The following is an 18,324-nucleotide window of genomic DNA, read 5'->3' on the forward strand; positions in this document are numbered from 1 at the left end:
GGAGACTTCTTTCGTGCACCCCAGACAATTTCATTTTCCAAATAAATCCTACAGGGAATCGAGCCAGATACCTCGTCATGCAGCGCTCAAAGTGCAAAACGCTGAGCTACTGAACGCGCCAATGTACATAATATCTAATGTTATGTGATTGAACTTTAGACTATACCGATAGAGTATGGCGTTTATATAGCACACTTGAGCAGCTAAATAAAAAAGAATATAGACTTTGTTTCTAAATTTTAATGAAATGTAAAGCTACCTCAACAATTACGACTTGTTTTTCCTTACTACAGCAACATGCTCGTTTTCATAAAGCTCTGAAATATTAAATAAAAAACACTGACAAATTTTAAATTGAAAATTGAATAATCAGTATATCCATATTAAGTCCGACGATCTAGTTTAGTTGCAGGCAGCGCCCACTATACAAGTATAAGTTGTGGCAGGTAGGTTTTCCTGCGTCTGCGACAACCGGGCGGGACTCCTGTACCTATAGGATATAATATATACTATGAATACATATGTACTATTTATAGTACTGCCTATAAAAGCGCTGGTTATCTGAATTCGGCACACAAGCCCTAGTGAACGCTTCCAGTACTGAACTAGTGCTAAAGTTAGACACGATGTTTGTTAAGGTAATGCGCTTTGTTCTAAGAGTTCTAGAGTGATTGTGTCAGTGGATTTATAATACATAGTTCTGTGCTTTGAGTAATTGGTTTCTTAAGGAGTTTTTAATTGCTTTACAGATTTGCAATTTAGGTAAATTTATTTTTAAAAGAAAGCAGTAAGTTTTCGAAAAAAATTATTACTAAAATATTAACTATAATTATTGTTTCACAAAAAATGCAATAAGTCGCAAAAAACATTACTTGACTACGTATTTATTTTTTAACAACATGAAGAGCAGGTACTCCTAAATAAATAGGTACATTTCTATGAAAGCGTCACCTTTTCAAGTTATTTACTCCAGACTAAACTGATAGGCTCCGTTAGTTGCCTAAGATAAAATGTCACTTTTCTTCTATACGTCTCCTTAAAGGAGACTAGTGCCCTACTACGGCATGTATTTATGTAGCAATAACTTTTTTGTCTCCATCTAAGTGAAATTGTTATTATTAACGACACAAATACAATAAACCTCCAAAAAAGAACCACAACTTGTGGGTTCGATTTCGTAATAAAAACAATTTAATAGCACATTTTTCGCAAAAACCCTTGAGACAAGGAAGCTAATGTCATTATCTAAAATAATATTTATATTATTTTATTTGATCAATTTTACTTCCAGGTGATTGTATCTTGCGCTCTTCTCAGCGTGGTTCGTGGTGGACTAATCGCAGCTCCCCACGGAGCCGTTTCATCTCAGGGTCTGCTATTGGGCGCTCCAGGTATTGCCCGCGCTGGTTATGGCTACGGCGGTCTTGGTTACGGCGGTCTGGGTTACGGCGGTCTTGGCTACGGTGGTCTAGGCTATGGCGGCGTCGTTGCCGGCCCAGCATTAGCAGCACCTGGTTACGGACTAGGTAAAATAATGATTTCATATATTTATCTTTTAATTTCATGTTATACCCCCGCGGAACGCGTACAGGCGAAATTGAGAAAAATATGTAACATTTTTATTTACACAACCGTGTTCTTTTGATGGGAATTGAGGAGCCGAAGGAGGTTTGTCAGGAGCGTAGCTGCCCTTAGGTGCACGGTCTCTGCCTACCCCGCTGGGGAGACAGGCGTGATAATGTGTGTGTATGTAATAATAGCGCCAATCAGCCACATCACTTGGCTGGTCTCAAACTAGGGAATTCCCTGTACTATGAGTGCCAGAGCAACGGAATTCATTCTGGGGTACTTCAAAGACCACCCAGGATTTTACGTTCTTGTAAATTTTGTAAAATTAACTTTAAAAGGTTTTTTTATTTATTAAACTTTGATTTCATTATTAAACTGTTACATTTTTTAAATTGTCATTTCCTCTTTGACACAAAAAACATTTTGTTTAATTTCAATTTTTTTCCAATAAAGGTTTAGTACGCTTATATTATATTAAGTCGATGTTAAAAGATGTTATTTCAATTGCTACTCGATTTGTAATTCTTATAAACGTTACTATTTTATATATCCCTTTTTTGTACCGGTAAACCCGCCATTGAGTATTATTTTTTATAATACCACGTGACGGCACGAACAAGTTGTGCGCCGGGCGACACGCCCGCGCGTCCATCCATAACGGTTGCAGTGCAGTTTAGAGCTTTTAATCGCAAAGATCTTAGGGGCACTGCTACTATGCCCGTCACCCGGAGACATAAGTTGAGAAGTCCCATGAGGCTGTAATTTCACCAGCACCTTTACCCTTCCAAACCGGAACTCAGTAAGTAATACTCACATTACTGCTTGGCGACAGAATTAGATAAGCCGCCAGTACTTCCCTAGGCGATCTCTTTCACAAGGAGCTCTACTGCTAAGGCTCTATTTAAGGGCAGCAATTTCTATTAGCGTTTTTTTTATTGATAATTCTGAAATACCTACTTAACACGTCGCATTTTTCAAAATATATAAAATATTATTTTAAAATTTTTATTGTTTCTGTAGTGAAATTTTTCTTTGAAACTTCTTACGCTTCTTAATTTTCAACATTTATTTGACAAGGAGGTATACTGCTACTTACATATACACGAATCGTATGTAGATCATACTAAATGCCACAAAGTGTTTAAATTAGACTATTAAATAGCGCTGCAAAAAAGGATCAGTTTTGCATTTCCTGTACACTATTAAACAGACTATCTACTATTTTTCATACGTAAAAAAGTAAATCAGGAACAATACTATTTCAAAGTTTTTACACTAATTAATGAACATCATTGCGCCTATCAAAGCGTTGAATAGTCATTACAAACGATACACGCGGTTTATTGATAATTTGCGTGTGATTTTTACCATGCAAACAAATTAGCTGGACATCATAAAATGCACGCAAGCAATTTATGTTCTGCTTTAAACTTAGAATTACGCAGTTAGTAGTCAGTTTAGTAGCAGAAGAGCGCCTTGTGAAAGAGTTCGTCCAAGTACTGCCACCTTGACCATTTCTGCCGCCAAGCAGTAAAGTGAGCATTACTGCGTTCAGGGTTAGAAGGGTAAGGGCGCTGGCGAAATTACAGGCCCATGGAATGTGTCAACTTATGTCTCCAGATAACAGGTGATGTGACAGTGCCCCTCCAATCTTTGTAATTTAAAGTTTTGAGTGGCACTGCAACTATTATGGACAGGCGTGTCATAAAAAAAGCAAATTAGGTGTACTATGAAATGAAAAGAAAATGTTTGCATTACATACATACAGACGCACACACGCTTTGGCGTGTGTGCGTCTGTATGTTTTTCTCTAGGTATAATATAATAACATTAAAAAAGTAAAGTAATTTAAGTTTTCTTAAGCAGTCGCAGATAACATACATGTTACGCTCAGAATGAAATGGGACACTTATGTTATATCATATGCCTCTATAATAACCCGTATAATGATATCAGCTCGGTTGCAGGTCACGGCATCGCAGTTGCGCACGCGGCGCCGGTGCTGCGTCCGGCAATTGCGCACGCCGCTGCCCCTGTTGAGGTTTATGTATGAATCTATGCATTTTTTATTATAAACATAATTTTGCGATTTTTGATCCCACCGCTATTTAAGAGACCGATTGAAAATTCTCCCCTTTACACATGAACATAAAGGTCAATATAACACTAAAACTTCTAATATATTTCTAAAATAAAATAATTCAAATAGACCTCGTACCCTTAGTATATTAAAGCCGTATTTGATCATATGTCAATAGGTCTTTTACCACGTGAGAGTCATAAGAATAATAGGAACTACATGAAACAATTATGTAGGTATATATCGGAGTTATTGGAGAATTACCGTATTGGGAGACGTTAAGGGAAACTCCCGTCACTGAATGTATCAAGAATTATTTAATAATTGGTCTATTAATTTTTCGTTGTCAATTCGTTAATCCGGCAGTGAATAATAACGTTAAATTAGTTAAATTTAGAGCCAATGGGTTTGTAAGTGCACATCACAATCGGCAACCTCTCAAACTTCTTCTTCTTCTGACACTTACAACTCCATTCGGTGTTACCCGCTCTAAAATAATAATGACTACAGATATTGATTTAGCGAATAAATTAATTACTCGATGTTTTTATAATCCGTAATCAAATATTTTAATAAGACGCCGTTTATATAATTTTTATTCTAACTCTCTTTAAGCATAAAAAGGTATCGACTCATTTTGTTCGTAGAATCGACATATAAACCTCTTTCCTGAAAAGTAATCATTTTGCAGAAGTGGCTTTATTACTTGTGTCATCTCCAAAGCTTTCCGAAATTGGATCGTTTGTATGGAAACATACTAATTGTATCTTGTTTTTTACTACGTTTATAGTCCCACCCCCGCTACCAGTTTAACTATGGAGTCGCGGACGGCCACACAGGCGACCAGAAAAGTCAATGGGAGGCGCGCGATGGTGACGTCGTGAAGGGGCAGTACTCTCTCGTCGAACCTGACGGCACCGTCCGTACTGTCAATTACTCCGCTGATGACCACAATGGGTACGGTTCATACTAATTGTTATAGTTTTGAATTTCGTAACAATTTTTCATATTTTTTCATAAGCATTCGAAATATTATTTAGAATTTTACGTCGGCTATTTCAAAATTGTAAATGAAAAGCTACCTATAGTTTGTTGAATTTGGGTTTAAAAGAATATTGAGACTCGGTGCGGTAACGTCAATACCGGGAAAAACGAGACTTTTGAGACTACTTTAAAAGTGGGTTTTCGTTCTCATAGGCGTTTGGGGTATCAAATATGAGATTTTAATCAAGATCTTTTACTCAAATTATAAAGGAAAAAATGTGAAATTTTTCATTTTTATAGTGTGCAGGAATTAAACACAGGGGTGTAAAATAATTTCAGATAGCGAGGACCTGATTTTATTGCTGTCGTTCTTCCATTTCCACAAATTATTTTAAGGTCCACTCTACGGTGTTGTCAAGTCTATGTAATCAGAAGAATATTATTGTTGGTTTAGTAGATTTTTTATCCTGCTTAATCAAGTGGCGCTCAAAGTTCTCAGAAGTCTCGATATTCCCGAGACTGAAAACATTAGTCTCGAATCTCATAAATGCCTAAAAATCGTCGAGGCTCTCGAAATATTTGAGACCCAGTTTCCCGGGATGAAAGCCCTAGACGGGAGCTAGGAAAACGAATTAACAGCTTAAATTAGAAAATAATGTAGTTAACTCATTCGTTTCTAGATTCAACGCCGTAGTAAGCAGGGCAGGTCATGCCGCGCATCCAGGCCCTGTTCATGGGCCAGTGGTAGCCGCTGCTCCAGTCCTGGCACATGGACACCTCGGCTAGACCTCCTTACTATCGACTTCCTACACCGACGACTATTTATTACCTAACCCTTAGAATAAGACGGACGGATTGACATCGATTACGCTTCGTGGTATGTTATGAGGTCTCAAGACTACAGGCTCAGCGTTTCGTAAAGTGTATCGGGACTTCACGGCCCAAAGTTAGTCGCTTCAAGTTTTTTAAAAAGATTAACTTTTGTATTATAATTTCTATTAGTTTATAAGTCTTTTCTTTCCATTTTCCAATCTTTGTAGTAAATGGTTTTTCATACACTTTTATGAAACGTTACATTTGATAGAACTGCGGGGTGCTGAGCGAAAACTACGGTTTTTGTGACTGATTTGGTTAATAAATAAATGTAATATAATATTCTCATACAAATAAGAATTTTCTTTACTTAACCTTACATTGTATTACTAGTATACATTATCCAATTATCCGCGATTGGGTACAGTAAATATCACATACCAATCTTTGCATCTTTTAGCTTACGGCGAATTGACGGCATCCCAAACGCGTTTGCGCACTGCATCCCATTTGTATTCGTTCCGAATCCGAGACCGTACAAACCTAGAAAACTCGGACCCAATTCGAATGTCGCTTGTGCACTAAATCCGATTGGAATCCGAGAAAATACAAAATATCGCTTGTACGCCTAGAGATAAAATGATCACTGTGACATTTCAGAACGTCATTTCTCGGATTCGGTACTGGGGGGCTACGCTCGATCTCCGTCCGACATCCATCCGAAACAATAACTGTCAAATAAGTAATATTCGACAAAATTAAAAGACAAGTATCCAGTATGAAGCTTCATTCGCATCACGCGTCTTTTCCTTTGGTCAAGTATTGCTTATTTGGCTGTAATTGTTTCGGACGGTTGTCGAACGGAGATCGAGAGTAGACCCCCTGAGACGAATCGGAAGTGATACGCTAGCGCGCTTAGTCTATTCCTCAATTGCCCATTCAAAGTCATGTTTCTTTACTACCATTCTAAACGCCTTACTAAGAGAACTTCAAAGTAGACCCATCCAAAATTCATGACATACATATTGTAATATAACAGTAAAACCAGTGAATGTTACCAATAAATAATTTATTTCTAATGGAAATTGTGTAATTGTACCAAACTACCTAGGTCACATGCTAGCAAGGATTAGTCCTCTGTTTGCGTGTTCCAACCAATGACAAATTTATAAAAAATGGACAACAACCTCGGTAAATTCTTACAAAATTGTCCTGACTCGATGTATATATCATAGATATAAATCAAAATCGAAAAGCAATTAAACAATTAGTCAATTAGATACCATGTCACAGATAAACTAGCATTAAAGCTTTGCAATATATGTATTGCAAAACTAAATCAAGCTTGAAACAACGGGGTATTCGTTTTAGATAGCAAAATCCAGTTTCATACCAGTTTTGTATATAAAAAGCTGTGACAATTTTGAAGTACTATCATTCTAGAGCCGAATTCGCAAGAGTAAACACAAAAAAATGTTCGTTAAAGTAAGTTTATTCAATGTGTGCTATTTGCTGGGCCATTGTTTTATGGTTAATTCGTAGCCATGAAGTTACGCCTCTATCTATCGAGTAAACCTGTTATAAGCGAATACCTTCCTAGACATCAACTCTATTGATACTAAAAATCCGCTAGCCATAGAGTTCGTGCCAAAAATAATGGCAGCTAATTAAATTAATTCATATGTATAATAATAAACAGTACCATGCTGAGGCTTCGTCCTTGTCATCAACATAATAGAAATATAAATCAGAGAGCTCATAGTTTATTAATACACGTATCATGTGATTTTGTATATATGTGTGTGTGTGTTTGATGAATAAGACCCTTTTTAATTTAATTTTAATAGGTAGCAATCTTCGCGGCTGTGGTGGCGACTGTGTGCGCCCAGCACGATTCGCACGGTCACGGACACGCAACTTCCTCCCAATCCTTCGTTCGCCACGAAGTTCGCCATGAGCAACAGCATGGTCAGGAATACCATCACACTCCTATCGTTCACCACGCTCCTGTTGTGCACCATGCTGCTCCCGTTGTCCACCATGTCGCTCCCGTAGTACACCAAGCAGCCCCTGTCCAACATGCCCCCTCTCACCATGAAGAAGAACATTACTACGTAAGTTGTAATACTATTTCATTTTTATTTTTATTCTACATTTTTCATGCTTTCGAACAGATGATTCACTCTTGAAAACTTGTAACTGCCGCATATAGACATTAAGGTTTATATCTATTCCTTGAGTATCTTCGATTCGGATTTTACCTTGTTTTTAAGTGAACGTGTCACGCGAGATTCTTCCGAAGTGAGACTATTCAAACGGAGATATCAGTAATGAGCACATTGAAATTGAGTACATTGAAATCAGTTTCTGTTTATAATAATAAAAGCTGGCGCAAACCGACGGTCGAGAAGGCAGAGGATATGAAATTTAGCATTTTATTCAATTGCAATGAGGTATACATTTCAGTGCTCTCAGACCGACCTCGGAGTCACACGCCAGAGTCGGCATGGCATAACATCCTCTCGGTTTGTGCTAGACCTAAAAGTACATTATGTAATACAAAGAGGCTTAAAATGTTATCTCATACATTACAAATTATTTACTATTCCAGTCTCATCCCAAATACGAATTCGCCTATGAAGTGAAGGATACCCACACCCACGACATCAAGTCTCAGCACGAGAACCGCGACGGTGATGTTGTTAAAGGCGAATACTCCCTGCACCAACCCGATGGTGCTGTGCGCACTGTCAAGTACCACGGTGACCACAAAAGCGGGTAAGATTTGTATCATAATCATTTTTGTTCATTAAGTAACTACTGTTAGCATCATTTCCTGCGAGAGACGAAGCATATCCTTGCCTCAACTGCCATTCATTACTTTTTTGTAAGTTGAATTTAAAATGTACGGACGGCAGTTAAATAGGTACATTGGCATTTCTTTTTCAGTTGCTCTGGAGGCAATATTCGAACAAAAGTGTTTATATAGCTTCATGTGCTGTTGATTATAACATTCATATCTCTTCATAAAATGTACAAAACGATTATTAATTTCTATTTTGTCTTTGCAGCTTCAACGCTGACGTCCACTACAGTGTTCCCTCACATCACGCCCAGCCCGCTCATCATAACTACCATCATTAAATGTTATTAAATCTATCACTGTTTTGTTGCGTTTGTATTTTGTTTTAAATATGTGAATAAAGCTAGTCTATGAAATTATACATTCGTTTCTTTAAACTCCTTTCGTATCATGGTTATTATGGCCAGCTTTGTTTTTCACATATTGTTTAAGGCTCAATTTATATTGTTGAGAAATGAAGTTGTACATTGGATAAAGGTTCTATAGCAAAAGTGATTCATGTGTCATGCATAGATTTAACAAATGAAATTTCGATTTGTATAATATTTCACCCCATTTCCTTGGTTGTCCTTGTATGAATCCAATGACTTTCCCTAATCTGTACCAAATCATAAGAAATTAAAATTTCTCAAAGTTTAGGGTGTTGATGGTTTGAATAATACATTTGAATGTTTTCATCGCCATCATCATCCACAGTCTCATTTCACCCACTGCTGGGTACAGGGCAACCGAATGTTTTCATACTAAATATTAATGTGACTTGAAAACGACCATTGCTTTAAATGCTAAGCCATGCAGTGGATCCGATCACAGAACAGTGGATCCAATAGACATATTCCAGATATAGGATCATTCAATTTACTTGACATGTTTCGAACTAGTCCGTGGTCCGCAGTCATGAGCTTCTGCAGAATTGCACACTACATATGAGTAAAAAGAATGAAAAAAACGAGAGTAGTTGCTCACCGCCGCCACCAATGCGCGGACTTGTACTGAGTGACCGGGCTGTTAGGGATTTTGCGCGCAGTTTTCGTCGAGTTAGGCTGCTAACAGGTTGACTGCATGTTTGCAGTTAATGAGTGAAATCGTAATCAACTTCATGCAACCCAGACCTCGACTGCATGAAGTTGATAACGACTTCACGTATTAACTACGTACAGTCGAAACTCCGTCGATGTGAACGGATAGTCCGAGAGTCAAAAGTACTAACTGACTTTCTTACGTTATTTTTTTTTTGCGTATATTGTTCTTTTTTGCTTTCAATATATCGTTTAATTTATCAAAAGTGGCAATCGACATTCTAAAGTAGTTGTAAAATTTGCTTTCATCTTGTCTTAATTTCGGGTACTGTACGTAAAAATCACATTCTCTATAGTAACATAATAATAGTGGATCTATACACGCTGCACGCTTCCTATTTTGGTTTCGATTACGCCGGCGGGGCGTAACAATAGTAATAGTGGTAGCGTCTGTGCTTCCATCTCGACGTCAACTTTTACACTGAGCTCCTGAGCTAAGCGCGCGGCGATAACGTTATTGTACGGATTTCGCGCATGCAGTTCGTATAGTAGCAGCCTTACCGCCGCTCATGATTAAATACCACGGACGGATTAGAAATATATCGAGCAAATATCGATTTAATTACGTGAGTTATCCGTTACTTTAGTTAACATTTCACGAGAGATGTTTAAAGATTCAGCATACGAAGTAAGTCGATAACTTTTTTATGCTTAAACAGGAGAGTTGTGAAATTTCACATATACATAATGTATGTACCAAACAGACTTTTTTAATAAAATGTAAGTGCGCATTTGACCTCCATCTCACCTGATGAAAAGTGACAATGAGGTCGACGATGAAGCATGTACGCGTAAATAATTCCTATTCACTCTCGCCTTGAAAAGGCTCAAGTTGTAACGTTCAGGGAACAAGTCTGCAGGGAGCAACTTATGAATGGAATGGAAGGGTTTTAAGAGGACGACGTCCAAGAAGGACTAACATTGGCCAGATAAGTGATGTCCTCAAAAAGGCTGGGATCCGAAGTGACAAAAAAAAAGAGTTGTATGAAAAGGGTGGTTGATGTATGTGAGGCTAGAAAGTTGTGTCAGGATAGAATAAGGTGGGGTTCCGTGGTCTCTGCCTACCCCCTGAGCTTAGGCATGTATGCATAATTTGATTCGTGTAGTTTATATTTTTGTGATTGTCATGCGATAAAACCATTTTTGACGTATAATCACACGTGGTTTTATTATACCAAGGATACAATTGCCTTTTGTCACCATTTTCTCAGCATATTTACAAAATTTTCCATTGTCTTTTAAAAATGAGCACAAAATTAAACTTTTTAGCTTTTTTGGGAAATATTAGATCCACAATCCTTGATGGCAGTCCAGATAATCAAGTGTATCTAACATTGAGTTTTTTTCAAGTTTTTATTGAACGTTACGATGTTTCACCATGATATTCAATTATTTTTGTGAAGTTGCTCTACTAATTTGTTATAATTATGAATACAAAGATCGAACACTTAGAAAAAAATTCCTTTAATCCGGCAAAAGCAGTCGTTAAAACCCAAAAACAAAGATCTGCAACAAGCACAAAGAAAAATTCGTTAGGTCCTTTGGTTCTCTCTGTGACTTAGTTGGCATAGCGTCTAACATGGGTTACTGGAAGATGCTGGTTCTAATCCAGCCGGATCGAAGAAATTTTTTGTTAGTATTCTATCTTTGTATTAATAATTATCATTTGGTTTGATTACCAAATTTCCATAATGGGAACAAAGTTTGTTTGTACGGAGCGCGCTCGTGGGACAAATTCTATTAAACCCGTCACGCATCCTAGAGATACATGATTGACTAACGATTTTTATACTGTAAAAACAAATAATTATTAAAATTAAATAAAACTACAAAATTTGTATATACTAAAAAATAAGACAATATTTCAAAATTTGCAATATTTTATTTATTAAGGCTTTTACAATTTTAAGTATGTAGATTTGATATAAAATGCTATAAATAATTAACTTTATTATTAGTTATGGTGAGTTGGATGCGAGTAAGAAACATCAGCATGAAATCTGAAACAAAATATGTGTTTGCATAACTTAACACCACATAACACATTCACAGTTCAAATATAAGGTTGTCAGGAGTCCGGATTAAGTAAAAATTAGTTGGTTAAAAATTTAAATATAAATTGAATGATGAACACGCAGATCCAACTAAATTGTTCCTTAATTTAAGTACCTACATAATTCGTAAATTTAATCTTATTCGTTTGTTTCGTTTCCGGACATAAAGGTTAAGCAGGCAGTCCAGCAGAAACACTCGCAACTTGTATCTAGAAGGACAATTCTCTCAGCAGAGCGGGTCACCTGACAACCCTTACGACGAATAATCCGCTAGTAACTAAAACTATAACCTTGTAGACTGCACGAAATTTAGATTCGGTATTTTTTTGAGATAATAAAAAATAAGAGACCTCATATATCTTTCAAATACAGCAAAATTTTCAAGAAAAAAAGAAAACGAAAATTTAAAAATAATTTTACTCTGAACTTTTTTTAGTTTAATAATTCTTAACTAAAACATTTACTAGATATTCGTGTCGGCCATTTATTTGTCAGCCGTGACCATGGCTGTAAAGAACGCCAACAATTGGTATGTTTTAAAAAACCAAATATAGATACGAAAAAAATAGTTTCATTTCCTATATATAACAATCGCGAAAACCTAAAAACTCGACAAATATTAGTGGTTTCTCGTTTTTTTTATTAATTATTGCGTATTTACATAATTAATACTCCTATACAAAATTATTCAAATCTAACTGTAATTAGGTACCTTGTATGATACGTGCTTGGCTTGTCTTGTTATAATATTAAGCAGTTTTCCCAGGACAATACATAATTAAACCAAGAAATATAATAAGAAGCTGAATCTGTCAAGTTAAATGAATACAGCGCTTGACAGATAAGTGGACGATACAACACACACTGTAGGATATACCTTCGTCGAAATTTACGTAAATGTACTCTGCCTAATCGATCTTGTCATAAGGCATGAAAGTCGCAAATTGTACAATGAAAATGTAATCTTACCCGCCCTTGTGGTCGCTGTGGTACTTCACAGTGCGTACCACTCCGTCGGGCTGATGCACGGAATACTCGCCCTTGACGACATCACCTTCGCGATGCTCGCGCTGCGATTTCACGTCGTGGGTGTGGGGGTCTTTCACGTCATACGAGTACTCGTAATTGCGGTAAGGCTGTGAATGACAATCGAATGGTAAAGTATTGCACCAAACACGTCTCACTGTTAGACGTAGTAGTTCTTTAAGGCGCGTCAGCGGAGAGAAGCGGGAATAACTGTTTTGTTGGGTCAAATGGTTTTGGTAGTTATTATTAAATAACGGACTTACAAAAATATACGATATACAAAACTCTAAAACGAATAAAATATCTAAGTTTGCACATAATTTTTATATGGAGATATTTCTCTTTCAGTACTACAGAGAGCCTGCGAAATTTAGATTTTCAATTGAAACCCTATAATTACTAAATTCATACGTATCCCAAAATTCAAAAATTTAACGACAAGCCGCAACGTCCGCTTCCCCGTCTCGCCATCGGGCGCTTGTCAACGTCGGATTTTCATCAAATTTTCTCCGCCTGTTCTTATTTTATTCATATTAATTTTCAGCGCGGGATTGTGGAACGCGAGGAGCGGATCTCCACACCTCATATCCTAAAATCTAGGCTAGCGTTGAAATACCTCGCCTTAATGAGACTGTAATGTTTTCAACGATTTTCTTTTTCAGAATTTCTTCATTACTATTTATAAATTGTAATTAAGAGCCAATCAATTAGTCTAGTAGTCTAGTATTTAAACTGCGAATAGTCGGAACGACTCCATGTTCAAGGCCCATGCTGGGACTCGAGCACGCATAATGCTACGTGTAAGGTGAGGAATATTCTCATTCATACTAGAGTTATCTGTACTTCTCGAGTACGTATCATCGCCATCGCCTTATAACAAAATGACATTTATCACTTTTTAAAAATGAAACTAGAAATATCCAAAATTTTAACGTTAAAAGCTCCCATAAATTGAATATGACATTTGTAGTTAGTATAGTTTAGTGACCTACTTTAAGCGGTAACAATAAGTTTACTGATAACAAAATTGCTATAAATAAAGTAATAAAGTATCTTTTAATTGAATAAAAACAAAGTGGTGTTTATTTTGAAATAATTACGAAATTTTGTATTCAAAGCAGTTTTTCGAAAATCTAACGTCTCTACCAATGTCGTATTATGTATGGGAGCGTTAACGTTAAAATTTTGGATATTACTCCTTTTATTAAAAGAAAAGTTATTGATGTCGTTTTACTCATTGGATAAGACCTTTCGATATCAGTTTGAACGTTTTTTATCTCTTATATTCTCGTAATAATCGGCTGGGCACACTTAACTATTACACCTTGTAGATAGCGCCTTCTACATTCCATCGAGTAGGTCGTCAGACTAAACACCATAAAAAGATATTACAACAACACAACAACTTACATAATGATGTTCTTTATCTGCCATGGGAGCCTCTTCGCGGCGCTCCTCTTCACGACGTTCTACTCTAGGTGCTGGGTGGGGGTGAAGGACTTGAGTGTAGTACTGAGAAGACACAGCGTGTCCTTGCGACTCCTGCGCATATACCACTGCCAATGTCACTGCGAAGATCACTACCTGTTTCAAACATAGGGGAACTCTAAATACGATCTTACTGGCTTAGTTGTTAGCTATCCGGAAGGAAGATTCCGAGTTTTATTCCAAGACCAACTCAAGAATCAAATTTTTCTGTTACCGAGGTCTTATGTATTTGCGATTGCAACACATAAATGAAATTGTGTGGATCTGAATCGCGTACATTTGTTTTTCACACAAATCTACGTTTCCCACTTTTTACAGTGCAAAATCTGTAAATTTTTTAGTTGTTTCTGGTTATTTTTTTCCACTATGCCAAAAACCGCCCAACTGTTTTGTCGTCATACAGAAACTGTTTCCGCGGGGAGTCACGACACTCAGTAATGAGCAATACAACGCGAGGAGGAGGAGGTTATTCTTGAACAGGGAATTATCCACATAAATATAAGAATGAGTAGAAAACGAAAACGAAATTACTATAAAATATAATATTATAAAAGAAATTAAATAAAAACTCAAATTTACCTTTGAAACCATTTTCGTATTTATCCTGATACAATTTCGAATCCAATGATACTGCTTGTTCATGCATTGAGTATTTATACAAAAAATAACGGAAAATATTGCTTATAGCAAATTAGGGCTGGCTGCGTAGATTAGAAAGCCGTATCGAAAACTACTGCCTAATGAAAAGTTATTGAATTGTTTTAATATCTAGGTGAAAACCCTATGAACATCCTTATAACAGCTGTCGATTTACCTAATCAATAATTGAAATGTTGTTGAGTAAGATATCCTTCCGCATTACCAATACATTAAATTTCACGAATTATGTTACCTACCTTTTAACAAAACGATGCAATGTTTTGTAAGTTTTTTTTTAATATTAGACAACATCACATACGTTGCTCTGATTCCAAAGTAAGTAGCTAAAACATTTGTGTTATGGAAATCGGAAACCTCGAAAAAATCCAAACTCGAGACAATATAGAAAAGTTAGTTTCTACACTAACCCAGTCGGGGATGGGGATCGAACCAGGGACCTCAGAGATGGCGACACCGTGAAAACCGGTGTGCCAGCCACTCGGCCACGGAGGCCGCCGTATAACTAACGAGACGTAATTTGGGTTTTCTGAACCCAAATACAACCCAACCCAAACACAAAACATAATTAGGGTTCAGAAGCATTCAATGGGATTTAACGGTTTTTTTCATCACAGCATTCAACGGGTATCACCCGTTAGTAATGTTAAATTATTAATGTATTTGGTTAAAATACATTCTTATCGTGCTGGAATAACATACAGGGTCAAAAATACGACAGACTTGACACTTAAGATTTATGTGAAAGGAGAAATCATGTCAAGTGTACACGACACTAAAATCATACAACACAATGTAGGTTGTACCACGTTCAATAATAAATACGTTCAAAAATGAAAGAGTCGACAGTCATATTTTTCATTTATTTGTTTTAATTTACTACTAATAAAGATTCGTCGAGTACTTTGGGGTTGATTAGAGTTCTCGAAAATTTAGTAAAGAACAATGGCAAACTCCCATATAAATTTTTATTGATATGATTAGTATGAGTCTGTTTATGAAAAATAAATGAAATAATTTAAAAAGAAACTATTTTGTAGGGGTATCCTACAAAAAAAAATCATCGAAATCGGTTAATAAATGTCGAAGTAATCGGTGTTACACGACAAAAAATAACTACAGACGAATTAAAAACCTTCTCCTTTTTTCAAGTCATTAAAAAAACCACGCCGATATCTCGTTCGTTCCTTCCTCGAACCTGCAAGATGTGGAATAATCTTCCTCCTGAAGACTTTCCTTTGAGAACATGGTGTTCTTCAAAAAGCATGTTTACAGGGTATAAGTTGTAAAACCCATCGTACCGTTGACTGCATAATTCCTAAATACTGTCTCATCGGCGTACGTTCCACCGCTGAACACAGGTAAACTTAAGAGGAATTTCACAAAATCAACATGGAACTGGTGACAGCGTTGCTTAAATGCAACATGGCAATCATCTTGACTCATCTTTTAGTTAATTTCAGCGATGTTCACGCCAATGTTGTGTGATATGAGCTCTTTGATCGAGAACCATAGATACAATAATAATAAAAATATAATGTAATGTTTTTAATTAGCAGCTAGCTCGATAATCTATAATTAGCTAATTAAAAATTAAGGACCTTGTAATAAAAATATTAAGACCAGATGACAACTATTGACAGCATCTTAAAACCTGTTTACCACCCTGTACGTAATAACCAAGTAACCGTAGCATTCAATTCCAAGGGACACTTGTTAACTGGTTTTGGGTATAAAAGCTTTGCAAGCTTTTAATCTGGCATCATTCAGTATCAGTACTCTGTGAAAGAAACTTACAATATGATCTCAAAAGTAAGTATCCAGAGTATATCCCGTATCTATACTATGTATCTTTGTACTGTGGTACATAATAAAATTGCCTTTTTTAAAAGTGCTCGCTTTATTTATTTATCAAGTACATGCAGCAAAAATGTGATTATAATTATTATAATATTTATTATTATAAAAATGTTTCTATTAGGTTGTTTTCTTCGCGGCTGCGCTGGTAGCGGTGTGCGCCCAGCAGGACTCTCACGGCCACGGTCACGGCCACGCCGTTTCCTCCCAGTCGTTCGTCCGCCATGACATTCATCATGAGCAGCAACATGGCCACGAATACCACCAGGCTCCCATCGTCCACGTTGCTCCGGTTGTCCACCATGTTGCTCCCGTTGTCCACCATGTTGCCCCTGTCGTTCACCACGTCGCTCCTGTTATCGAACACATTGCACCTGTAGTTAAACACGTGGTTCCAGTAGTCAAACACGTTGCTCCGGTAGTGAAACACGTTGCTCCAGTAGTTCATCACGAGGAAAAGCACGAAGAATATTATGTAAGTCCAATGCGATTAATAAAATTAGAACAGATCCAGAAAAAAGTCATAGTGCGTGTTCTTTTTCCGATAGTTTTTTTTAATTTGGAATTTATTTTCTAGTCTCACCCCAAGTACGAATTCTCTTATGAAGTAAAAGACACTCACACTCACGACATCAAGTCTCAGCACGAAAACCGTGACGGTGACGTCGTCAAGGGCGAATACTCCCTGCATCAGCCCGATGGTGCTGTGCGCACTGTTAAGTACTACGGCGACCACAAAAGCGGGTAACAAATTTTATCTTCACGCATCAGCCATGCATGATACGGTAGTGGTGGTGTTCGAAACAAGAAGTTACACATACTTACTATCTCTAAATTGCTGTAATTTTTTTTGCATGATTATAATATGTAAATATAGCAGTAAAATGTAATTTTCTATTTCTAGTTTCAACGCGGAAGTTCACTACGATGCTCCCTCTCATCACGCCCAGCCCTCCCATTATGACCATCATTAAATTCTTATTCACTTGTTTTACCATTAATGACCCTAGTCGGTAATATTAAATACATTCTTGTTATCTAAAGTGTTTTTTACTATATGCAGATCTGTAAAACTTACCACAAAGCAAACATACAAATATTATTTACACCTTATGTCTTAGTAAACATCAGATAAATGTTTCAAAGTTCATTCTTGTAGCAGTAGACCTCTTTGTGAAATAGTTCGTCCAGGGAAGTATTGCCATCTTGCCTATATCTGCCGACAAGCAGTAATATGAACATTACTATATTCCTGTTTGAAAGATACGGGTGCTAGTGAAATTACAGGCACATGAGACTTGTTGCAGAGGTAGTGCTCCTTAGATCTTTGTGATTCAAAGCTCTCAGTAGCACTGTAATTGCTATGGACTGGCGTGTCGCTTACATCCAAACCGACTTGTTCGTTCCGTCACGTGGTATCATAAAAAAACCATATATGCTTAATAAAGAAAATTTGGAAATAAGGTATTCAACTGAAGCTCTGTGTCAGGAACCTTTCTTCTCTGGATCACTGCAGTTATTCTTTGGCGGAAGTAATTGCCTATCTTTTGGTCACCGGGGGCTTCAAGGAGGCGAATTGATAGCTTGTCCCCAGATACCCCCGATTTTCAACAATTTTTTATCACATTTTATCATTGTGATTTATCATGCCTACAATTTCATAATTCTATTGCTATTTTTAAGATATGCTCCTAAAACAGCACATTGAGATTGTAGCTGCCTTCGCGGCCGAATGGTTACCTTGCCGGACTGCCACGTAGAGGTCCCAGGTTCGATTCCCTGCCGGGAGAAATATTTGTATGGCCTACATTTATTTCTCTCGTGAGTCTCGGTGTAATTTGTGGTTGCCTATGT

The 18,324-nt window shown here is 37.0% G+C and overlaps 3 protein-coding genes across 3 annotated transcripts; 2 read left to right on the plus strand and 1 right to left on the minus strand.

Moving 5' to 3' along the window:
- The first annotated feature begins 572 nt into the window (after positions 1 to 572).
- On the plus strand, positions 573 to 5,635 carry LOC113236908 (cuticle protein 7-like). Its single transcript, XM_026473126.1, has 5 exons — positions 573 to 638; positions 1,292 to 1,526; positions 3,537 to 3,616; positions 4,440 to 4,606; positions 5,314 to 5,635. Exons 1-5 carry the CDS (start codon positions 627 to 629, stop codon positions 5,417 to 5,419), a joined length of 600 nt encoding a protein of 199 aa, XP_026328911.1. The 5' UTR covers positions 573 to 626; the 3' UTR covers positions 5,420 to 5,635.
- A 1,284-nt stretch (positions 5,636 to 6,919) lies between these two features.
- On the plus strand, positions 6,920 to 17,470 carry LOC113236704 (histidine-rich glycoprotein-like). Its single transcript, XM_026472864.1, has 8 exons — positions 6,920 to 6,931; positions 7,294 to 7,560; positions 8,058 to 8,224; positions 8,518 to 8,585; positions 9,869 to 9,954; positions 16,595 to 16,945; positions 17,048 to 17,214; positions 17,375 to 17,470. Exons 1-8 carry the CDS (start codon positions 6,920 to 6,922, stop codon positions 17,442 to 17,444), a joined length of 1,188 nt encoding a protein of 395 aa, XP_026328649.1. The 3' UTR covers positions 17,445 to 17,470.
- On the minus strand, positions 11,264 to 14,576 carry LOC113236916 (cuticle protein 19-like). Its single transcript, XM_026473135.1, has 4 exons — positions 14,536 to 14,576; positions 13,879 to 14,052; positions 12,412 to 12,578; positions 11,264 to 11,388 (listed from the first exon to the last, which is right to left on the minus strand). Exons 1-4 carry the CDS (start codon positions 14,545 to 14,547, stop codon positions 11,343 to 11,345), a joined length of 399 nt encoding a protein of 132 aa, XP_026328920.1. The 5' UTR covers positions 14,548 to 14,576; the 3' UTR covers positions 11,264 to 11,342.
- Positions 17,471 to 18,324: the final 854 nt, after the last annotated feature.

This window comes from Hyposmocoma kahamanoa, unplaced genomic scaffold (assembly GCF_003589595.1).
Source record: "Hyposmocoma kahamanoa isolate Upper Pololo Valley unplaced genomic scaffold, ASM358959v1 92, whole genome shotgun sequence".
NCBI lineage: Eukaryota > Metazoa > Arthropoda > Insecta > Lepidoptera > Cosmopterigidae > Hyposmocoma > Hyposmocoma kahamanoa.